This window comes from Rattus norvegicus, chromosome 9 (assembly GCF_036323735.1).
Source record: "Rattus norvegicus strain BN/NHsdMcwi chromosome 9, GRCr8, whole genome shotgun sequence".
NCBI lineage: Eukaryota > Metazoa > Chordata > Mammalia > Rodentia > Muridae > Rattus > Rattus norvegicus.
The window spans coordinates 6,130,776-6,156,141 of NC_086027.1; the positions used below are offsets into that span (position 1 = coordinate 6,130,776).

Genomic DNA, 25,366 nt, shown 5'->3' on the forward strand with positions numbered 1-25,366 from the left:
CCTGAACAAAACACCAATGGCTTATGCTCTAAGATCAAGAATCGACAAATGGGATCTCATAAAACTGCAAAGCTTCTGTAAGGCAAAGGACACTGTGGTTAGGACAAAACGGCAACCAACAGATTGGGAAAAGATCTTTACCAATCCTACAACAGATAGAGGCCTTATGTCCAAAATATACAAAGAACTCAAGAAGTTAGACCGCAGGGAAACAAATAACCCTATTAAAAAATGGGGTTCAGCGCTAAACAAAGATTTCACAGCTGAGGAATGCCGAATGGCTGAGAAACACCTAAAGAAATGTTCAACATCTTTAGTCATAAGGGAAATGCAAATCAAAACAACCCTGAGATTTCACCTCACACCAGTGCGATTGGCTAAGATCAAAAACTCAGGTGACAGCAGATGCTGGCGAGGATGTGGAGAAAGAGGAACACTCCTCCATTGTTGGTGGGATTGCAGACTGGTAAAACCATTCTGGAAATCAGTCTGGAGGTTCCTCAGAAAATTGGACTTTGAACTGCCTGAGGATCCAGCTATACCTCTCTTGGGCATATACCCAAAAGATGCCTCAACATATAAAAGAGACACGTGCTCCACTATGTTCATCGCAGCCTTATTTATTATAGCCAGAACCTGGAAAGAACCCAGATGCCCTTCAACAGAGGAATGGATACAGAAAATGTGGTACATCTACACAATGGAATATTACTCAGCTATCAAAAACAACGAGTTTATGAAATTCGTAGGCAAATGGTTGGAACTGGAAAATATCATCCTGAGTGAGCTAACCCAATCACAGAAAGACATACATGGTATGCACTCACTGATACGTGGCTATTAGCCCAAATGCTTGAATTACCCTAGATCCCTAGAACAAACGAAACTCAAGACGGATGATCAAAATGTGAATGCTTCACTCCTTCTTTAAATGAGGAAAAAGAATACCCTTGGCAGGGAAGGGAGAGGCAAAGATTAAAACAGAGAGTGAAGGAACACCCATTCAGAGCCTGCCCCACATGTGGCCCATACATATACAGCCACCCAATTAGACAAGATGGATGAAGCAAAGAAGTGCAGACCGACAGGAGCCGGATGTAGATCGCTCCTGAGAGACACAGCCAGAATACAGCAAATACAGAGGCGAATGCCAGCAGCAAACCACTGAACTGAGAATAGGACCCCCGTTGAAGGAATCAGAGAAAGAACTGGAAGAGCTTGAAGGGGCTCGAGACCCCTTATGAACAACAATGCCAAGCAACCAGAGCTTCCAGGGACTAAGCCACTACCTAAAGACTATACATCGACTGACCCTGGACTCTGACCTCATAGGTAGCAATGAATATCCTAGTAAGAGCACCAGTGGAAGGGGAAGCCCTGGGTCCTGCTAAGACTGAACCCCCAGTGAACTAGACTATGGGGGGAGGGCGGCAATGGGGGGAGGGTTGGGAGGGGAACACCCATAAGGAAGGGGAGGGGGGAGGGGGATGTTTACCCGGAAACCGGGAAAGGGAATAACACTTGAAATGTATATAAGAAATACTCAAGTTAATAAAAAAAAAAAGAACAACGCACACACACACACACACACACACACACACACACACACATATAAAACAGCAATCACTGTGCAGAAGTCTATACATCATTGAATTCGGCCATTTTAAGAATGACCCACTGCAAATGGTATACCCATTCACAATACCCTTACCCATCTGTCCTCCACATTTATAAGAGGAGGCATACTCTTTTGGGTGTCCATGTGATTCTCCATTTCTTTGGGAATGGGACTTTGTGATTAGGTTCCTCTCTTGGTGTCCTTTCCATTTTCTATGGCAGAGGTCTTATGGGAGAAATGGTTTATTTTCTCTCAGAATTCCGTGCTACTGTACATCACTGTGGGGAAATCAAGAGTATAGGAACTTGAAGCCACTGTTCAGTCAGATCCACAGTCAGAAGCAGAGTGAAAATGAATGTGTGTATGCTTAGTGCTCAGCTAGCTTTCTCCTGACACCACCACAGGCCAGTCTCATCTAGACAATCTTTCACAGACAGTCTCTTCTCGGCTGCATCAGATTGAAAGTTCAAACCAAACCTCACAATTCTCATGTATCAGTCTAAGTTGTGTGTATCATGGAATTCAGGAAAGGGGCTTCTTCACACAATTCTCATCCTTGGATTCGTCACTACTTATTTTAAGAGATGAAGGCACTGTCATACTTCCGATTAAATCTCGGGATCAAAATATAATATTGCTTAAGAAAAGAAATAGAAAATGAGTGAAGAACTGGAAGACGAATTTTATTTTCTCCCATAAAGAAAGTGGTATAAGTGGAGATATTATTGGGAAAGAGACCCTGGGCGAAAATTAAAAATGTGTCAGGTGTATTTTATGATATAATTATTTTAGTCTAGCAACTTCCATCGTTAAGGCCCAGTGGGAAAGTATAAATACCACAGCAGGTATGGTTCATCCTAAATTTCATTGTCTTATAATCTTATTGAAAACTTTCTCACGCATTTTAACCAAGATGTAATTAGCCAATAATTATTTTCCAAATCATATATGTGTGTCATCACCCGGAATAGAACAACGCTTCCCTTAAGAGCTTTACATCATGCTAACCATGAGGGTTCCTGTCCCAGGAACCACTGGGTCTCTGGGGAAAGTGTAAAGGAACTTCTTCAGGCTCACAGTTCCGGGAATTGTTTAAAGCAAACATACATATGCATTCGTCATGTAGAGCATGCCAGTTACCTTCTATGACAACTTCTTTGTGGCTAAGTGACATCTACCATTTAATCCAAATAAGCAAGAGCCCCCTTTCAATCTGCCGACTCCAACAGTCTTCGACACACAGAATGGTACAGCTCTCCCGTTCACTGTGTAATTGGCTTCCTGGGCGGCACACTCTGCTTTCCGTTCTATATTAATATTGAGAGAACCACTGGGAGGTGAGTGTATAGATTTCTCACATCAGACCAGGCTCTTGTTTAACTGATTGGCTCCGAAGGTAAATTCTCAGAGGGTATCCTGAATGCCTTATGAACCCTGCTCTGGGGCTTCCTTACCATGAGAGGGTCTGACTATACCGACTAACCAGGGACCACTGTAGCCTGATCAGAAGCCGTTCTCTGGGGGCGAGGGAGTCAGTTGAACAGTTATTTTAAGTGGTACATTTTTCGTTAGATGACTCAAGCTGCTTATCTCTCAAATCAGAGATTTGAGAATCAGCTTCTCAAGCTTGAAATCTTTAAAACCCATGGATCATTCCTGAGTAATTTCTACCAAATTATTTAATGTAACTGTGTGTTTCTATTCTTCATTCGATAATGACATGAACCACAATTTTTATAACACTTTCTTTCTAAAACCGTCCTCTTTTCCCAAGCTTTTAAATAAGTATAAAGAATGACTTTTTTTTCTTTTTTTTTCGGAGCCGTTTAGACTGAAACATTATATTTCTTACAGTTGAATTTAGAAATATGCATGCTTGAATTAATTTGTGCCTAGTTTCAAGGTCTAACTAATGTTGTGTGTCTATGGACATTTAAACCTGTCTTTCTTTCTTTTCTTTGATTTTCTTCCTTATTTTCATTTTTCTTTTTTCTTTTCTTTTTGATGCAAAGTCTCATTTTGTAGCTCTGGATGTCTTAGAACTATGTAGACCAGGTATCCACCTGCCTCTACTTCATGATTTCTGGGATTTAAGGCATGTGCTATAATGCCCAACGTCTGTCTTCATTTTTAAGTGGGAAATAAATATAATAGAGTTGAGACAAATAACATTACAAAGTGAAGTCATTTTGTTATATGAAAGCCTCCATTTGGTATTATGCAGACAACCATTGCTCTTCGGTGTTGAATACCAACCCTTTGTCCAGAAGGGTGATTTGGTGGGAACCTGCATGTAAGAAGAATATGGCTGATTTGTGAAGGGCTCTTGTATTTATTTCAAGTTGAAGAAGCCCAAATTAATGCTAAGGTAACTGTGACCTAGCTCAGTTGATGATGTAAAATGCCATAATGCCCCATTCCACACATTAACCAAAATTTAGTTTATAGTTGACATATCAGTAAAATATAATTGATACTTGTGGGCATGATCTGCTCTTGATACAGACAGTATGCTTCACAAATGCAACACTGCAAGGACCATTTTTCCAATTTCAATTCTACGTGAGAATCTTTTGTGAATGAGGAAGCCAATGTGATGCGCAGCAAGCCTACAGAGTACAAGAGTACAGATGCTTCTCTCTCTCTCTCTCTCTCTCTCTCTCTCTCTCTCTCTCTCTCTCTCTCTCTCTCTCTCTGCAAGAGAACTGGACATCATCTCTCTGTCACCTGTGACAGGAATGCTGAACATTGTGGGCAGAGGGAGGCAGTGAACAGAAGGGCCTCACAGAGTTTCCACTGTCTAAATGAAGGGTTTCCACTGATGTCACTTTACTGTGTGTTTACACCCCACTTAAGTCTCTCAGGGAGGGTGCTTCCTGTTTCCTCTTTTACCAAGACCCAACAACATGGGCCATGTTCACACCAAGACTGTGAAGAAGGCGGCCCAGGTCATCATAGAAAAGTACTGCACATGCCTGGGTAATGACTTCCACACCAAGTGCATGTGCGAGAAGATTGCCATCATCCCCAGCAAAATCCTTCGGAAATCCTTTGATAGCCTGCTACGTCACGCATCTGAGGAGGCGGATTCAGAAAAGTCCTGTGAGAGGTATCTCTATCAAGTTGCAGGAAGAAGAGAGAGAGGAGAAATAATTATGTTCCTGAGGTCTCAGCCCTAGATCAGGAGATGATTGAGGTAGATTGTGACACCAAGGAAATGCTGAAGCTTCTGGAATTTGGCCATCTCTCTAACCTCCAGGTCACTCAGCCTACAGTTGGAATGAATTTCAAAACACCATGTGGAGCTGTTTAATCCGTTATGCCATATTTTCAAACAAGCCTGAAAACACAAACAAAAACAAGAGAGAAAAGTGGATCAGAAATCAAACATCTACTCCTCAATTGGCTATGCGGCTCTATTATATGACAGTCAGCTATTCTTTTACTAATGTGTATTGTAACAACATTGAGTTATGGGGTGCTTGTGTGTGTGTGTGTGTGTGTGTGTGTGTGTGTGTGTGTGTGTGTCTGCTTCATTTATATTCTTGTCCAAAACACCACCAAAAATTGTTTACATTGCTATAATGTGAAGATGATAAACTATGGAATTATTGTTTTGCTAAATGAGGAACTTTGTTAAGCAAAAAGTAGAGCAGACCACATCTCATTTCTCATTTAGCTGTAGAAAATTTCCCAGGTAGCCCATGCTGGTGTCTCTAAGATTGCAGGACTGAGAGCACATGAGCAGATCCAAACATTGGCTTATAAATTGTGGTCTGTGTACCACAGAAACAATGCAGGTAAAGTCCTACCATCCTTGGCAACTGACGGCTGTAGAGAATGAGTGGTCCACCTGACGGTCCCATGAAGATGTGTTTCCTTCCCTTTAAAGTAGTCAAGTCCTTGATAGTTCAGCTTCATGATGGAATCTGAAAGTAAGGAGAGGTTTCTAACAGTGCCTCAGTACTCCTGATAAACTTCACAGACCACCTTTAAAAATGAAAGCGTCAACTTTCCATGACAAGTTTGTCCTCGACAAATCCTGCCCTGTTACCATCTGTCAGAATTCAGGGGATGCACTAAACTGTGGATGAGGGAAATAGAGGAAGGAAACCAGAAAGAACCCTTTCTTAGGAAAAGATCTGAAGAAATTTTTTGTAATAATTTTTGAGTTAGCATTCAAAATGATGAGTTTTATTGTGAGATGCCCATACATGTATATTTTGTTCATATTTTCTCTGTCCATGAAAATTCTAACAATGGAGGAGTTGTGTAAATGTCATTCTGGTGGGTTTCCTACACCTGCCTTTGCTCTCAAATCAATACAGGGAATTTCTACATACTCTCAAGCTCATTTTAGCTCCAGAGGAAAAACACAGAAACATGGTGTTTTCATTAGCAAGCTGCAGGCACTAATAGTTGGTCAGATTCTGATCTATTCTAACCTGATTATCTGCTACCCAGTGAAATGGTCCTTTACCTGCCTCTGAGTCTTGCCTTGGCTCTTGGTGTGTGTGTGTGTGTGTGTGTGTGTGTGTGTGTGTGTGTGTGTGTGTGTGTCCTCCTGGTTGTCATGGCAAATCCTCCTGGTCCATCTACATGGTGTTTCCACACTTTTTACTCCTCATGGTCCTTCTTACTCTCTGGTTCTCTTTGGGACCCCGGTACTGGGATTGAGAGTCCTACCTTACATCTATTGCCCAGCTAACTGGCTGACCAGCCCTTTTATTAATCAATCAGAGGTGATCTAAAACATTTTTTACATAATATAGGTATCAGAGATGATTGATTGTGCCATGCTGTTGTCTGAACTACAACCAGATATCTGGGCATATAATTCAGCATCTGAATATACAGTGCATAAAACTATACCCCAAAAAAGTTGGAGAACTTTAGGGCATATGAGTTAAACAGCCTGTGTCAAGTATGAACATTTCTACTTTCCTGGTTCTTCAGGCATTCCAAGCTACACACTCAAATCTGAAGATTCAATGCTATGGTCCACATATGGAGTTAGTGATTAGTTATCATATTGACTTTCTGTAGCCTCTTAATTATCTTATTCTTCACTTCTTACTTTTCCTTCTAGTGTTTTCTATAGTGATAGTTTTGGTGGACATGGATTTCTTTAACCTGTTTATATCATAGAAAGTTTTTCTTTCTCCTTCAACCCTAGCAGATATTTCTGCTGAGTTAAATTATGTGGATTGGCATAAATATGGATTCATTACTGGTGAACCATCTTTCAGTCCCCTAAAAGTATTATTTTCTTTAATTGGGTGGTCAGTTCTTCTTCCTGTCCTGATACTCTGTCTTCTGTGTGACCTAGTCTGCTGATGACTCTTCCTTCTGAGTCACTGTATTGGGTTGAAGAATATTTCATTTCCATGTTTAGTTATCGTTCCAGGCCCTTTGCTGAATTCACTTTTCAAGCCCTGACTCACTCTCATTGCTTTATTCAGTCCTTGGTTTGTGTTTTCTTGAACTTTAATTAGAGAGGTTATTTTTCCTGTCCTTTTCAAGTTTATTCAAATGTTTATTCATCATTCTGTCTCCAGATTCATCTTGGTAGTTCTTGTTGGAGAAAATTACTCCAGGATTAAGATACCTATTGTCTTGGGTTTTCATATTTCTTTTATTCTTGTGCTAGAACTTAAGCATCTAGAGTGAACTTGTTGTTTGGTATCAGTTTCCGATCCACCTGTGTCGAGGAGGAGCTTAGCTCTGTATTTCTGTCAGCCTATCCTTGCTGATTTCAGGTCAGATAGGAGGTGTTTGAAGTTTCCTCTCTGAGACACTCAATGAGAAGACTGGGGGGTCTCTCCAGTGAAGACAGTGGTATGATGCTTGAGACAAGTCTCAAGATGGTCTGCCAGGCAGGCCAAAATGATGACTCTGTGTTTGCTGTCTGGATCAAATATTCAGACAGGTGGTATAGGGAGTGGGTCAAGAGGACTTAACCACCAGTACCCAAAAGGGCTGCTAGCTGCTTGAACTGGTTCCCAGACAATCAGGGTACAGAGAAACTGGAAAGGAGGAGGTTGCTATGGGGACCTACTGATGAATATTATGGATATAGGGCATGAGCCTGGAAAGAAGTGAGAAGCTGCACTGTTGATTGGGGAAGTAGGGCTACAAGGACGTCCCAAGAGAATCCTTCATCCTGGAGCTGGGGATGAATCTAAATAAAAGCTGACCTCCATTCTTCATATCTGATGTGTGACATTTTCACAGTCCCAACCTCTACAACTCTCGTTTGTTTGTTTCTTTGTTGTTTGTTTTCTGCTTGTCTGAATACCCATTAATGATAGCTAGAAAACTGCCTGTTTTCTAGAAGATGTAAAATCTATTGTAGGAAGAACTTCAAGTTCCACAAACCTTTCAGTCCCCTGGAGAAAGGACATGGTGTCAATAATATTTTTTCATCCTGAGATTGAATTTACATTTTTCTCTGGGGAGTAAATGACTAAGCACTCAGAATTCTAGAAAGATCTAAACCCTCCTAAAAGTTAAAGCAGTATTGAGTAACCTTGTACCATATATTTTATGTGGGAGATAAGGAACCTGCTTTATAACAACCATCAAATCCTTTAATGCCATGCATAGCATTTAGTCTTTCTGCCCAGTAAACTCATTTCATACTGGATGAAATACAAGGAAAGTTCTGGCTCTATGAATGGGAACTATGAGTCTGGAAGCTAGTTGTCTTAGTTTGCTTTCAATTGCTATAATAAAACCCATGACCAAAATCAGCTTATATGTGAATTATTATGTGAATTATACTATCACATAGTAGCCCATCAAGGGAAGCCAGACAGCAGCTAAAGGCAGAAACCAAGAGGCACAAACTGAAACAGACCATAGAGGAACAGGCTTACTGGCTTGCTTTTCATTTTACTGCTTTGTTACCATTCTTATACACTCATGGACTCTGAGATGGCATCACCTACCAGTGACCTGGGCCCTTCCCTTCAGTTATTAATCAAGAAAATACACCAGAGACTTACCTAATGGCCAGTCAGATGGAGTTATTTTTTTCAATTGAAGTTCTGTCTTTGCAGATGGCTCTAGTTTGAGTCAAGTTGATGAAACTAACCAGTATACAAGGTTTCTAGCAGAAACCTTTCTAACAGTGTGCTATTAACTTAATGGATGACATAGGCAAGTTATTTCCCCTGCCTGAACTTCAGTTAGCTTATCTCTAAAACTGAGGAATTGCTCTGGCTCTGTGGTTTCTTTCCTTTAAATTTATTATTTCTTCTTTGAGAATTTTATGCTTGCATACAGTGTATTCTCAGCATATCCACCCTCATTTTCTCCTTTGCAATTCTTCCTGAATCTCCCACCACCTTTTCCCTCTCCCAACTTCACGTCTTCTTGGTTGTCTTTTAAGTATATAACCACTGAGTCAAATCAGTGCTGCCCATGTGCACACAAGTATGGGATCATCCACAGAAGCATAGGCAACTTATGGAGGGACTACATATTCCTCTGAAGAAAACTGACTCTCCTTCACCCAGAAACCATCAGGAGCCAACAGCTAGCTCTTCAGCTACAGATGAGGCCTCCTGCGGCCCTCTTATATTGGTGGACTTTATTCAGATCCTTAAGACTGGGTTGTTGTACCCCACCCACTACTAACTGAAAGAGATTCATCCTCTCAAGTTAGCATGGTGGAGTTTGATTTGTTAAAGACATATTCTCAAGGTAGTCTCTTACCAAGTATGGGTGGAATCCATTGTAGTAGAAGTTGTAGAGCCAAGTTTAGCTACAAATTGCTGAGTTTCAGCAGGCTAGATAGGCATGAAGGGTTACCAGAATGAATTTAACATGGTACTCTTTCAAACATTAATGTCATATGTAAACAAATTTATTCAAAGAGTCTATCAGTGGTAGAAAATTACTAAGTATATATATACACACATATGTATGTATGTATGTATTATGTATGTATGTATGTAATGTGTTTGCCCCTGTACCACCTAACCTGCTAATCAGTTGCTGCCTTGCGACAACTTTAAGAAAGACCTCATATTGCCTAGTGTTTTCTTTCCTACTTAGCAACAGGGAGATTTTAAAGTACCTACCTCATGTGGTCACAATGAGAACAAACAAGCCTAACTCCTGACTTGTCGAGGTGATAGTCAATTGCTGAACTCTTAACTAACAGACAAAGAATGACAATGATCATAACACTAGCTGTGATATTTTGCCATCAAATTTGCCCATGGTCAGCAGCACCAGGAGCACCCGGAAATGCATTACAAACTTGTGTTCTCAAACCTGACCCAGACCTCCTACATAATAACGTATCTTCCAGTGAGATCCAATGGTGACTTATAGACACAGGGATGCCTGCAACATACTAACAAAGGAAATCTACCTGAGACTCAGATTCATATTGATCTTAGGTCAAGATACTGGGAGTTGGGTGTCCACCCACATCCCACGACTGTAAGCCACCCTCTCTCTCATCTTTCACCAGACATGTCTAACGAGGGGATACTAAAACCTTCTGGATATCATTGTTTGTTCTCTAGATCAAGCTGTAACTAATAGGATCTTTGAAGCACATTTTCATGTCTCCCACAATATCAAGAGCACCATAATTTTGTCTTGTTTTTCACATTTTTAATTATTCAGCTGTCTTATTTGTCACTGTTTGGGGAATTATTGCAAACTTATGTCTAAAATGCTTCTGATTAATGCATATTTAGGCAACTAAACAGATGCAGAATGAGCTGACTGCTTTCATAAAATTAAACATTGATGAAACATGTATTTGCACAGCAATAATGATACCACATGTGCATAAATAATGACAGATCTTCTTTCCTAATCATCTCAGGGGGAAAATGATGAATGGGAGACAGATTTACCAAACACTTCTGGCCCACCATGTGAATGATTTTCAAGTGTATTTGTGCATGTGAATAAAATTATGCTAATTTATGGCTTCTATTACCACATAAAAGTATAAGAAGTTGTAATTAGTTCTTTTTAAAATAAGAATGTGGTTAATATCAGAGCATGTTTTAAAGATATGTCAAAATCTCCAGACTTCTTTAATAAATCATATAAAATAAATATTTTACATACCTTCTACATTCTGGGATCATAAGTAATTATATGATATATCTTTGCATGTCTAAGATTGAAATCTTTCTTGTGGTCAATAGCATATTTCAATTTTATTAGCATTTTTTGTGAGTAATAGAATCTTTTTTTTTCTAACATACTTCTATTAATTATTTGAGAATTTCCCATAATGAAGCCTGATCACACTTCCCAATCATCCCAGGTCCACAACTTTTCAACCCTTGGGACTCCCACAAAAGAAGGAGAAAGAAAAAGAAAAAATAACTACCAACAACAAAAAAAGCACACAAGTCCAATTTATGTTGCCCATACTGGAACATGGTAAAACTCCTAGAAGCCAGCTCCTTAAAGAAAACAAATTCAGTAGTCCAGGACTGTGATCCCTAGGATGTTTTCCCAGCAAGAAGACTTGAGTGAGACAGAGGGGACAGAAGAGGCCTCTAGTCTTTTGCCAGCAGTCAAGCAAGAAGGAAGATTGATGGACAATAGTAAAATCAAATCAAAGGGGATTTTACAGATAACAGCTTTCACAGAGCTAAAAGAAAGCAAGAGAACTCTGCCTGAGATAAGGAAAGACCAACAGGAAGAGAGCAAACTCAAGGGAACCAGTGAAGCACCAAGACAGAAGGATAGCAGCTCACTGTGATAAAAGTTGACCCCCACCAGTTGTGTCCAATGGGATACAGTCAACTTAATGTTGTGTCTCATGGTGAACTTCAACTTGATATTGTATGAGGTGTGGATTTCAATATTATGTCCTGTGATAAACTATTGACTTTCCCTTCCTGATGTGAATACACAATGATCAGCAGAGGTCCTAGAGGGTAGAATCCTTTAGAAACATCTGTTAGAAGACCTTTTCTCTTCCCCACAAAAACATCACTTCTTGAAATGTGTGGTCCATTGAAAAGGTCTAAAGTGCTAAACATTCTGTTTGTTCTTTCAGGTAATATCAAGATTATCGAACAAATCTACAGTCCCACAGGTATGGCTAGCATTGTCTTATATTCTTATTTTTGTTTTTGCTTTGCTATGTTGCCAAGACTGATCTAGAGGTTAACCACACTCTTGCCTGTTTTCTTCGTATCATCTTCTGTTATCATAAGAATAGTGGCTTCATAGGATGATCTGGGTGGTATGCTTTCTCTTTCCTTTTCATGGAGCATTTTAAAGAATGTCGTCACATCTTCCTTAAAGGTTTGAGAGAATTAACCAGTGAGTCTGCCCTGGGGATTTTTTGTAGGGAGGCAAAGATAACTCTTCAAGCCTCATTTCTTGCTTATATTGTTTATAACTTGGAAGAACATATTGCCTAGGAATTTAATAATAACATTTCCAAAGAATGTGTTATCAATCCCTTCAGATTTCATTTGAATTATTTCTAATTTTATTAAATTTGGTCTTTTGTTTGACTTTGGTTCCTCTGGCTAAAGGTTGCCACTCTCTTTATCACTTCAAAATTCTAACTTTTTGCTTGATTGTCTTCTTGGCTGCATTTCATCATTTTCCCCCATGATCTTAATTATTTCTTAATGCCAACTGCTTGTGCTGTGACTGTGGTGATGCCACAGTAAAAAGTGAATCTACTTCTTGGAGTCGTTTAAAACATGAGCAAATCTGATCTGATCTGTTTACTTCGCTTGTGTGTCCCACCTGTCCCTGTCACATCAGCCATACAGACGGCTTCCTATTGGTGAACACCATTAAAGCATGATATGGGAAAAAATAAGGAACCTCTGAATTTTTTTTACCAGAGTTTGCAAGAGGAGTACTTTGCTGACCCAAATGACATTAAAAATGCAAACAGATGTTACCCTTCTATATCCACACGTTGCATCAATATTTAACACCTCTCTCTCTCTCTCTCTCTCTCTCTCTCTCTCTCTCTCTCTCTCTCTCTCTCTTCCCCATCTCTGTATTTCCATACCCTGTACATTTTTTCTGATATACATTTAAACATTATAGATTCCTTCTCAGTTCTCTTTTTCCCCTCTTTTCCCATGAAATCTTCTCTTCCTGTGCTGAGTATGACTATCCTCTTCCTTTAAGTACCTTTTATAATGATGGCTTTGTTATCAGGGATCGCCTTAGATTTGCTTATAATGGCTTAATATATATCATTTCATCTTTCCTGGTTTTTATGGTTAGAGATGAAAATATGGATGTTATTCTGATGCGTTTGTCTTTGTAAAGTAAGTTGGAATTTATTTCTGAAATACTGTTTCTTGCTTTGTGTTTCTAACATCCTGACTCCACTGTACTACAGAGAAGTTCCTTTTTGGTCATGGTTATTTGGGGTACTAAGTGCATCAAACATTCTAGTCTCTCTTTCTCTGGGTGAGGGAAATTTTCACTGTCATGCCATTGTACAGTCTCTCTGAGCTCAGTTATTATCTTTGTTTATTCTAATTACTACAAATCCTTGGGATTAAACTTTTGACTGTGTCCAGAATTCTTCAATGTTGTGGTTGTGTTCATTCATTTTTCCCCAGCTGATGGTTGATTATAGTATTTTTTCCACATTGTGCTCCAACCCTGATAGTCTCACTTTTACTTTGTCAAAAATCTAACCATGATGTCACTGCGTGTTTTTGCTTTTGATGCTGTTGCTTTTTAGTTCATTAAGATTTCCACTTCTGGGCTGGGGAGATGGTTCAGTGGTTAAGAGAACTGACTCTTCTTCCAGAGATCCTGAGTTCAAATCCCAGCAACCACATGGTGATTCATAACCATCTGCAATGGGATCTGATGCCCTCTTCTGGTGTGTCTGAATTTACAGTGTACTCATATGCATAAAATAAATATATCTTTAAAAAAAGATTTCCACTCCTGATATTTTAATTTTCTTCAGCATCTTAGGATTCTTGCTCAGTTTCTCTTCCCTATTGCTAACCTTCTCTTCTATGCTGCTGATTGCCCCATTTGCTTTGTTGACATTTTCTTTTGTGTTTCCTCTATAGAGCTTAGACTGGATGTATCTGCTTGCTTGTGCCTTTTGAGGGGAATCACTGATCAGTTTTACTAGTACACTTTAAAATCTTCATCTGAAGGGCTCTGGAGATGGTTCAAGGGGTAAAACACTTGTATAGAAGGAAGAGATTCCCAGAACCCACATCAAAGCCAAGCATGGCAACTTGCATCTATAGTTGTAGTGCTGAGAAGGATACCAGGAATTTGCTTACCCTCCATTTTAGCTAAGGTTTCCCTTCTGTGTATGCTAAGGTTCTCATTAGCCACACTTTGCAGGGAAGTTCGCTGGCTGAGCTCTCAACCTCTTGAGGCATACTGCTTGGAGTGGCTATGGTTCAAGGTAGAGGTGTTTCCCCACCTAATTTACTGATATGAGAAGCAGCCGTAACACTGAGATCTGTATAGGTAGATAGTCCAACTTGTACTTCTGATTTAGGTGTTTCCTCAGTCAAGGATTTTCTCTGATGATTCTAGACTGCATCACGTTGATAAATAAAGCCACCTAGCTCATTGCCAATAGGCTCACTGACTGCTAACGATCTGTTAGCTAAGGAAGGATGGAGCTTGTAGAAGGAGGAGTAACCCTGCATCTCCAGCAATGTAAATGCTATTTTCATCTTTATCCCTCTTCTAGTTCCATTTCTATTGCTGTGATAAAATTATCTGTCAAAAAACAACTTAAGGTTCTATTATAGATTGAAAATCCTGGTGACAGTCCACAATAGTTTAAATACTCTTAAGTGATTAAGTGTTTATTATTTAATATCTAATATGCAATGTCTAATATTCTCTTCTTTCTATTCTTAATTTGAAGTTGAGGAAGCCAAGACTCTTAAAGATGATGTGCTTACCAAGGTTATAGTTAGAAAGTAAGGACCAGGACTTCAGCGACACATGAAACTATGCACATCACACAAGACTTTGTCCTTCCTTTGAGACAATTTGATTAATCATTTAGGAGTCTGAATTATAGCAGAGTACCAAGAAGCAAATCTGAGATTCCTTTAGATGTGACTATCAAACCTCAATGCAACCTCAGGAGAGTGCTAGTCAGGGAAATGAAGTAGCTCTGTAAAGGGAGAGATCCATAGTAGAACTACCTGGCAGTATAAGAAGACAGCAGCTGGGAAGCAGGTGCCCCAGATAGCAGTTCCAAACAAAGGAACTAATTGTATTAAGAAACTTAATACATGACTAAGAAACTTACAGAAGGAAAACTTTGTTTCTGCTTAGAGTTCCAGAGAGATGAGAATCCCTTGTGACAGTAAGGCATGAGAACAGGCTGGTCAGTGTGTGAAGCTAAGCGACCCGCACCCCCAGCCTCAAACACTAAACAGGGAGAGCAAACTAGAACTAGGGCATGACTGAGAATTCTCACAGTTCACCTCACTGACGCACTTCCTCCAGCAAGGCTGTGCCACTTCCTCAAATAGCGCCATGAACCAGGGACAATATGGTGTTCAAACATCTGAGACCAGAGGGCACATTTCTCACTTATATAACACACTAGTTATCTTGAATAGAGGCCAGTGCCAGGCTAGGTATCTAATAATATCAGAATTTTAGGTCTTGTCTACAGTTATGCTTATAGGAAAATGAGTTCTTTGTATAAGTAATATCTGTCATCTTAATTGTAAGAATCAGTTGGTGAGAGACTTGCTCAAGGCACCAGGACTCCTTGACAAAGTAGAATTCTGAGACTTAAATGAGCTTGTAGATGTACAAAGATTTTGTAAGTTATCAGTCAGAGGATTCTATTAGAACCAATGGAGACTTCTTCAAACAAAGGAATGAAGAAATTGTCAGTGCCAGTGCAAACAGATCTAATTAGAGATTTACTCAAGTTTGTTTTTCATTTCTTTGATAAGTTTGCCCTGTTGTGTCTTTAGCGGGGCAAGCTAATTTTTCTGCTCTACACTAAAAGTAGACAATGATCCTGTACAATTCCATGAGGGTCCAATTTTTGTTAAAGCACAAAACAAGATAAACAAATGAAAAAGTAGTACCATGACATTCCCATAATGAATGCATAGCTTTACATTTGGTTATAATAATTATATGTATCAAGAAAGAAGAATCTGGGGACAGTATTTTAGTCAAAAATTTCAAGGTATTAAGATTAACAAAAAATGAATAAACCGATACTTTATTCCACTTGGTGACTAACAGCCAAACTATGAGGGCTATGGCCTGGAAGGCACTTGGGAAGCACCACAATACTTTGTTGTTTCGTTATAATTATAAGTGCCACAAATCCAAATGCACAAACGAAGCAAGTACTTGATGACATAAACACCATGGCAGCTCATGAAACTTAAATAATAATTGTAGTTGTTTTCAGTGTTTACTATTATATTTGTTAGGAATTATTGTTAAGTATGTATACACAATTGGGTCTGGAAACAAAACTGGGACACAGGATCTTATTTTCTTGAAATGATTCTTGAACATGCCTAAAGATTATGTCTGGCCCTAAGCAAGAAGCCTTGCAATAGTCAAGAGGGTCTAGCCTTGCCTCTGCCACCCCTGCTTGGCTATTCCAACTTTACATTACTTGTTTTCTCTCCTATTCTCCCTTTCTTGACCTATGAGATTGGATGTCCCAGTTAAGAGCACAATGTTCCTGGGATGGATTCCAGAAAGACTGTGTTTCCTCTATATCTCAAGGATATAGAGGAGCAGGGGTTTGCTGTATTGTCCTCTGTTCCCCACTTCTCCACTGGGGTACCTGGAGCCCCACTGGCATGCTGCTGGAAGGAGGTAGGGCAGAGTCCTTATGAGGTAGTTCACAGTCCTTGTACTCCTTCAAGGGGCTGGAAAGGGAAACAGTGGAAATTGGGACAAAGGCTGTGTTTTCGGGTTCCCTGTGTATCCAGGCACCTCCAGCATACCACTGGGAGTCAGTAACAGGGGTCCCTGGTCCACACTTCATCTCAGGGCATCCATACACTGGGCTGGAAGGAGAAGGCAGGGCCCCAGAAAGGGTGGAACCCAGTCTGATTCTGATTCAGAGTGAGTGCTTAGAGTTCTGAGGGACCGAAGGACAGAAGACCTTCCTTGGGGGCTGTAGGTAGCACCTCTAAGATGAAAGTCTTCCCCACTGCAATCCTTAGTGAAGAGGTGATCCTTACAAGAATGCCTGTTCATCACCCATAGAGAACGGAGGGGGAGGGGCTAGGGGGATGTTGGCCCCGGAAACTGGGAAGGGGATTAACAATCGAAATGTAAAAAAGAAATACTCAAGTTAATAAAGATAAAAAAATGAAAAAAAGAATGCCTGTTCATATTGTCTTATTTAATGGTGGATATGAATGCTACACTTTATTCAGGGTCAACCAGTTGTTAAATACCTTTTATAGGAAGGAATGTCTAGAAAGAGAAGCTCATTGGCTGACAACTTGGGGACTATGTAGATACCTTATTAACACGACAACTCCAGGTGCTTATGCTATGTGACCCAGTGCTTATGGTCCTCAGTGGGATTCTGTGGTTACATATTCCAGAGTAGGTAGAGGCAGATGGGGAAAGGCTCCACCCCTGTCATTCTCAACTGTGAGATTCCTGGGGCTTGGGCTTATTCAAACTTACCACTCTCATGCCTGTCTGGTAGCAAGGTCCCACAAGCCCTACACTCTGTCTTGTTAATGACATCAAAGAACAGGGAGCTGGAAGCAAGAAAGCTGAGGATGCTTCGTTTTTCCATCCATGAGGTCTGAAATAGATAAAGACACTTTCATTCCCAAGTATCATGCAATGCTGAAGTTCACATTCCCCTTAAAGATATTGAAGTTTTAAATCATGAGACCCAAGACTGTGCAATAAAAGGAACATGTTCATATTCCCAAAGGGAATGCCATCTATGACTATGAGTGTGTAGCTGAGTAAAATTTAGGGAGTGAAGTATATACAATCCATCTTTTACACAGCTCTCCTCACAGATATTGTTAAAGACCAAGGGAATGATTGGGGTTAAAACCAGGAGATCAGGCATGAAAACTGGGAGCCCTTTAAAACTTGATAGTAAGATTGCAGCATGCAAAAGTTTACCAGCCTCTAAGGAATTTGATCTTTATCAGTACCACCTCTGACAGGAGTGTCCTGCCTCTTGGGAAGTCTCGGCAACTTGTACTAATCTGTTGTATCCATTGATCTAGGCAGAGCCCAAGGGGAATGGAAGCATCAAGAAGAGACTCCCATCCATTGTGGAAGATGAGGAAGAGGAGGAAGTGGAGGAAGAGGAGACCACCTCCCTTTCTCCCATCTACACAAGGGGATCCTCTGTTTCACACAGCAAAAAGACTGGAAGCAGTAAGAGCTATCTAGGTTTGAGCTTAAAGCAACTGGCCTCAGGAACAGTTCCATTCCACTCACCTATCAGAGTCTCCAGTGCCAACTCCCCTAAAACCAAGCAGGAAGCTGACCCACCTAACCATGGCACACGGAAAGAGAAGAATCTGAAAGTTCAGCTCTGCAGCCTGGGTACTGCTGGAACCCCAGAGCTCAGTCCGAGGTAAGAGTCACCGGAGTATCGGTCTCTCCAGTGAGAATCCACACTTCCGTGTGTGCTCACATGCAGACTAGCATATACCTTGTGAATTATTCAGTCTTCTGAGACTTTCTGTCTCATAACTTCCCAGCCTTGACTTCAGTTTTATTAAATCGTGTGTACAGTCTTTTGAAATGTATATGCACAGATGTGTGTGTACTTGTGCTATAAAAGTTTTACTTATTATTATTTAAATGAGCTCTTTCCTTTTTTGCACTAAGTTATCTACTTATCATGATGCAAATTATAATTTAATTCACAATCGAATGGAAGAGACGAAGAGCCTTCTGGGTTACTCCTTAATGCCTGTATCTTTATGGAACAACAGGTTGAAGTGATGAATGACTGTGGGGTGGTCATGATAGGCTGCTTGCTACTGTCAATCACAGGGGCTGGTTTCCTTTTTGTTCTCTTTAGTAATGCTAGCTCTATTTTGCACTGAAAATAAAAATCACTTTAGAATAAAAGGCATTGAGACGGTAAAAAGAAAAAATCATGTTCATGTCGAGGTGCCAAAAAGGCGGTAAGAACCTTCAGAATCTCTAACGGGTGAGTAACCAAGCGAGAAAAATACCATGAATGCTTCCTAGGTTTCACTCACCTTGTAAGGTGATTTTCCCATTCCCCTTTAAAAATGTCTTTAGTCTTCTTGCAATCCCAAGAAGCCACTTGTATTATCTCTTACTGTAATGTTTAAAAATAAAGCTTAAGACTTAAATATTCTGCCCAATACCTCAGCAATAGCAAGGAATACAAAAAGCCGAATTCAAATTCTTTCTCTACTTATAAACCAAGTAATTGTTTTAATACAGTAGTCCATTATCTGCTTGAGGAAAAGACATTTTAACATCTGTAAATTGCTCATTAAGCTGAGTGAGAAGAAAGCATAATAACTTTTAGTTAGAAACTTTTCAGAGCTGAAAGAGAAAGACTTCTGTGTGCCAAGATCACATACTTGTCCAATGAGTGTTTGGTCAAATGGAGAGCATTTCAGGACCACTTGCCAAAATGTTATAGCTTCAGTAAAAGACTGGGAGCCTTCATTTTTATTTTTGTTATCTTTCTGTATAAATTTTTTATGATATACTTGTATTTGACAATGAGTAAATTAGACATTATTTACCAAGGAAAAAGGCTCAACTCCTCAGTGATTTAAACACTAGAGATGAAGCTGGATCTTGGTGGAGCACACTTTCTTGGCACACATGAAGCCCTAGCTTCAATTCCTAGAATAACAACAGCAAAATATTAATTGAATAAATGATGTTCTTTCATGCTCAGGTAGGTAGCTTTAGGGCTTTGTTTAGTGGTGTCATTGAATATTTTTCTATGATGTTTCATTTGTTAAAAGTTAAAACGTGTTTTCTTGGATGGGAGTAATATTGTGTGTGTGTTTGTGTGTGTGTGTGTGTGTGTGTCTGTGTGTGTGTATGTTAACATACTTTTCAAATCTGAGAATAATTAAGTCTAATTTCTATAGTATCAATATCCAACAAAAATAAAATGTAAGATAAAATGTGAGGCACATATGTAGCTTTAAATTTGTATTTGCCACATTTTAAAGCAAGTAAACCCTAAATTCAATTCACTTTGGCATATACTCTGTGTCATACCATATGTCCCAAATATTATAATTTTAAATGTGAAAAGCATAAAAATCCTTGAAGAGCTTACGGTTCTTAAAACGTGTTTTCAAACTCCAGAGTGCATATTACACACAGCACTAGTGATCACGCTGCCAAGAATCGTCTCAGAAAGTGGTTACCAAGGGGCTGCCATAACTTTATAGTACCCAGAATTTGGAAATTGAACAAAAAGTATCTTAGAGATCTTATAGAACTTCTGGAATTCATAAATGTAAGTGCACAGCCAACTAATTGTCTGAACTTGGCACAGGATTGTCGATGGAATTGAAGATGGCAACAGCAGTGAGGAAACTCAGACTTTTGATTTTGGCTCTGAACAAATCAGGCCAGAGCCCAGGATTTCCCCTTCCCTTGGAGGTAAGCACCTGACTACTCTGTCTTTGAGAAGGGCATTTCTCACCAATGTGTGCTGTTGGTACTGTTCCTTTCTGATCCTACCTGATTCTTCATGGCATTCAGTGATTTGATTTAAGTCTGTGAAATCTCCAGGTACTGAGGGCATTGTTTGTAATTGTCCTATGTCCAGACCCCAGGCCCTGCTGTTTACCACCCCTAGTGAACAGTTTCTAGAATTCATCAAAGGGTTTCCCTATTTTCTAGACACATGCCTGTCAATATCACCGAGAAGAAATATCATGTTGATTGTGTACTCTGAAAATGTTGGTAATATTTAATCATTTATTTGCTGAGTAGCTATGTACTTACAGACTGTCAGAATAAACAATGTGAAGTGACATAAGACTGCTGAATATGAAACACCAACCTGTAAGGAGATGGTGTAAAAATATCGCCATCTCAAGCCCAATTGGATTTCTCTCCCCCTCTGCCAGCTCATCCGCAAAAAGGATCCATCAAAAAGGACATGATCAAGGCCACAAATGACAAGTAAACTCTGAGAAAACCATAGCTTCATTTGATAAAAACAGGACACTGCACTTTGCTAAATGCATGGGTAAAGCAAAATGATTACATGAAAATTGGTATGCAAGACTAACATACCCTGGCCATGCCATTCCCTCTTCTGACCAAATGCTCAGAGAGCTCTGCTAACCAGCAGCCTCAGGAAAGACCACTGAATGGACAGATCCAGCGACAGGGAGAGGACTTCGCTGTTGAGTGAATTCAGGACATTATTTGGAATTAGCAATCCTTCCTAGTATTCATTGTCTTCTGGGGAAAAAGAAGAGACTTGATGCAGGCGACAAAAGAGTTAAGTCATTAACTAAGTCACATATGTTGACTTGACTTTGTTGGGTCAATGGTCAAGGAAATAATAGTTCTATTAAATTGTTGGGTTTGCCACAAAAACCAGTAGTGATTCTCAGCAGCAAGGTTCTCCATCTGGTCCCACCAGAGGCAGTGCAGAGTCATGTACATCCACTCGGCTCTTAGCTTCCGCTTTTCTTGTCCTATCATTAAGCCCTTACTCAAATATTGAAGCAACAATTTTTCTTTATTCTACCTCCTAAGTATCTCGATGTTTTGCCTAGACCTTCTGTACTATGTCTGTGGCCACACTCATAACTTGCATGCATTGCCATCAAATAGTATCCCAGACTTCACACAGTTTGAATGGAGAGAGGAAAGTTTTGCAGTGTGAGTATATTTGTGTTGCTTAGCCTAAGAGCTTGAAACTGGAGTCTGCTTCCTATAGCCTTTATCACGAAATCCAAACCCACTGCCTAATTGCATTCAACTGTCTCTTCCTTTTCCTGGGTTCTTTCTTCACTGCCAGTTCCTATAAGAGGACCTTGACCTGTCCTACATGATGGGAAATGGTTTGTTGATGGACTGCAAGACTTCTCTGTAAAATAGTCTCTGTTGTGACTACTTTGAACTGTTGAAATGCCTTTTCTTCTTCCACAAACAAGTATTCTACTCACAACTGATCGGAGAGAGGCTAATTCTGTCACAATTTTTATTTACCTAGGTTATTTCATTTAATTGCAAAATGTGTCAAAGGCATGCATTACTGCCCCCTACTTATACATGGAGAAAAGAATCAGTCGAGTCATTTCCTTCCTGAAGCTCTAATTTTTGCTTCTCATCCTGGACTGAAAAAAAAATGTATTTAGAAGAGTAGAGTAGGGAGAAACTAGAAAAGAGAACTAAAAAACGGGCACAGTGTAGTAAAAGACAGAAGCATACCAAAAAAATATCAGCCCCTCAAACACGAGTGGAATGAAAGGCTCTTAGGGGGCAGCAGCCAGTGTTTCCAATGGAGGCATGGTCAGTGGGTGTGGCAGTGATCAATGTGGAGTGACAATGAGAATGAAAAGAGATGAGAGACTGACTTATAATATGCTGATGATTGTGTCTGGGGACCCATGCAGTCAGTGTGAACACCAATCACCATGCTGTGATGCTGGCCCCTAAGGACACAGCAGGTGCCATCCAAAGAAGGAAAAGAGGTTTATCTGAACCTGGGGCGAAAGAAGCCATAGAGCTCAGGCAGCAGGAAGTTTGAAGCGACAGCTTGGCCTTCCTCCAACACAGCATCTCCCCCGAAGCTTGAATACTCAGTGTACATTTCATTCAGAAGGGCTCACTCTCTGTGTGTCGCTTTTCAGAATCAGAGATTGGAGCTGCGTTTCTGTTCATCAAGGCTGAAGAAACCAAGCAGCAGATAAACAAGCTCAACAGTGAGGTACGGGGAGAGTGGGATGGATGGGCAAAGGGGAGGGAAATTCTACCTTCAACAGAAGCAGTGTGATATAAGAACCAGCTTGTGTCCGTGAAGAGAAATCACCTGAACCTCACAGAGCCCTGGGACTTTTGACCCTTTATGTAATGCACCTGAAAGTTCCATTCCCTGAATGTAGGTAGGGAACAGTAATGCCTGACCTTTGACCCATGGTGGAAATAAATGAAATGACCTAAGTAAATAAAGTAAGCTGAAAATATATGGTCATTTTATAACTAGTGACAGCATTCTGTCCTGTCTGGAAAATGGTCTAAACATCCACACTTTTCAGTTTTCAGTGAGTGAGTTTGTTGAACATGAAGTAAAAGGACAGACACCAAGCAGCAGACAAACAGAAGCAGCAGACAGGTAGCACAATATGATAACCTCAGACCCTTACAACACTCAGCAGAGACAAGTGGAATAGCCACAGTGGGACAAGAGGCAGAAGCACCTTCATGGAATTAGCGTTTACAACACCCAGCAGAAATGCATCCACTAGGGAAGACTTGTCGAGCAGCTGGGTGGAGCGCCCACTAAGGGACCCATGCAGAGCAGGAGGTCTGTCCGTGGATGAGTACCGGGCTTCCTGTTCCCACTGTGGGTGTTCCTGTAATAGTAACTTCTCTCAAGAATAAGTTATTTCTAGTTGCTCTGCAAGGTACATTTTCAATGTCTTTGTCTGTTTGCTGTTTTCCCCTCTTTCTGTCACAGACTCAGGGTCCTGCCTACCTCAGGAATGGGACTTTTAGGGCCACTCGATGTGAATGTGCTTGAGTCTGGCACCAGACAAAGCCTTGTTGCTGGTACAGTGCACTTTCCACAACTTTAACAGTACATGACAACTTTTTCTTTTCTTTTTTTTTTTTTACAATGTAAGATCTATTCTGAGCAAAGATTGTATTTGACAGATGTTCTTCAGTTTTCAGCCAGTTAAAGTAAGATTGTTAATCCCCAGGAGAATGGGATTTATGAGTGATTTTGGCCTAAGTTCTGATTTTTCTCCACTACATATTTGCTACATAACATTGGAACTTGATCTCTCTGAATCTTAGGATTGTCCACATGAGAAAAGTAACTTTTCCAACAACTTTATTAAGATATATTTATGTATCATAAAATATATTTTAAAATATTTGATCCAGTAAGTGTTGGGTTAGCCATCACCAAAAGTTACATTTCTTATCTGTTTTGTCTCCCCAGTAATGCCTCTCCGTCAGACTTACACTTCATCTAGGTCATCCTGCCTTGGAAAAACTTGGGCCTCCTCTCTGTTTTGATAAGATTTGCTTTTCTCTTCATTTACAGAGAATAAGATAGCTTCTTGGTTGCTGCTTCAGTTTTAATTGCTTTCCCCAAATAACAGTAGTCTAAAACATATTCTGGGGCACTTTAGACGCAAATAATCATTTCGGAAGAAACCTATGAAGCTTGGTGGGTAAGCAGAGAAGAGAAAAGCTGAAAGGTGAAGAGTAAATACATACTAACAAGGTGATTAGAGGTCAGGGTTTCGAGAACCTCTGGGAAATCGCAGGGGACAACTCAAAAATGATCATCCCAGTAACAAGGAAAAGAAGGCTGAGGCTTGTCATAGGCCTAGCTACAGAGCAGTCTTGACAGACTCTCTCAGGGAAAAAATGTAGGAAGCTCTGGATTCCTTTAGACCATGGGAAGGACCTGTGGAGAGGCAGAGAGTAAGGGAGTCCCCTTCCAGACTGAAGTTTGAACTCACATGCCGTCATGAGAGAGAATCAGCTAGTACTAATGTACTCATGAGGACTTTATAAGTGAAATTCATCTGATCACACAACCTGCCAGAGTCTGTAGTACCACAACATATGGTACAGCTTGGGCAACCCAGCGTTCTCCTAAATCTGCGCTCTGTTAGTGAAGATTTGTACTCAGCTGCTGTCTCTTCCTTCATTCTTCTGTTTCAGAAGTCAGACCAGGACTAACAGGAGGGATATAAATTCCAGGAGAAAAAAAACAAGATGTCACTACTAGAGAACCCAGTAGCAGGATTGACAGTTCTTAAATCATAATGATTAGTTCAAACACTAGATCACCCAAATAACCTCCCATCGAAAAATACAGAAGGGACTGGAGAGATGGCTGCTCTTGTAGAGGACCCAGGTTCCCAACACCCACAGGGCAGCTTACAACCACCTGCAACTTAAGTCCCCGAGGATCCAGGGCCTTGTCCAGACTCTGTGGGCACCAGCATATGCAGTACATGGGTATACATGCATGCTGGACAAAAAAGATTTTAAAATACAATGTTTTTAAATGGGGAAAAAACAGATAGATGTCTTCTTGGTAATTTTCACATTAGCCTTCTTTTGAGACATTACTCTTCAGCTATTACCCTAGCTCAAACCACCCATAATTCCATTGTTATTCCTCCCACTCCCATTTGACACAAACACTTCAGAAATCTAAAAAGATATTGGTCTGTTTCTTTTTTTTTCTTTTTTATTGGATATTTTTTATTTACATTTCAAATGTTATTCCCTTTCGCAGATTCCCAGCCATAAGCCCCCATCCCACCCCCCTCCCCTTCTTCCATAGATTTGTCCCCCTTCCCTAACCATGCCCCTTCCAACTCCCCTGACATTCCCCTGCATTGTGGTGTCCAGCCTTGGCAGGACCAAGGATTTCTCCTCCCATTGGTGCCCAACAAGGCTATCCTCTGCTACATATGCAGCTGGAGCCATGGGTCTGTCCATGTGTAGTCTTTGGGTAGTGGTTTAGTCCCTGGGACCTCGGGTTGGTCAGTATTATTGTTTTTATGGGGCTGCAAGCCC

At 40.3% G+C, this 25,366-nt stretch overlaps 1 protein-coding gene, 1 long non-coding RNA gene and 1 pseudogene across 2 annotated transcripts in view; 2 read left to right on the plus strand and 1 right to left on the minus strand.

Annotated features, from left to right (window-relative positions):
- The window catches only part of Kcnh8 (potassium voltage-gated channel subfamily H member 8), a 439,763-nt gene that overhangs the window by 388,093 nt on the left and 26,304 nt on the right, over positions 1-25,366 (plus strand). The window contains 4 exon segments of the mRNA NM_145095.2: positions 11,664-11,702; positions 17,842-18,197; positions 20,130-20,236; positions 22,450-22,526. Of these exon segments, the coding sequence (NP_659563.1) occupies positions 11,664-11,702; positions 17,842-18,197; positions 20,130-20,236; positions 22,450-22,526 (579 nt within the window).
- Positions 1,610-11,120, plus strand: Rps17-ps11 (ribosomal protein S17, pseudogene 11; annotated as a pseudogene).
- Positions 2,281-17,947, minus strand: LOC134480320 (uncharacterized). Its single transcript, XR_010054684.1, has 3 exons — positions 17,276-17,947; positions 5,431-5,547; positions 2,281-4,958 (listed from the first exon to the last, which is right to left on the minus strand). It is a non-coding gene; the product is annotated as an uncharacterized LOC134480320 (long non-coding RNA).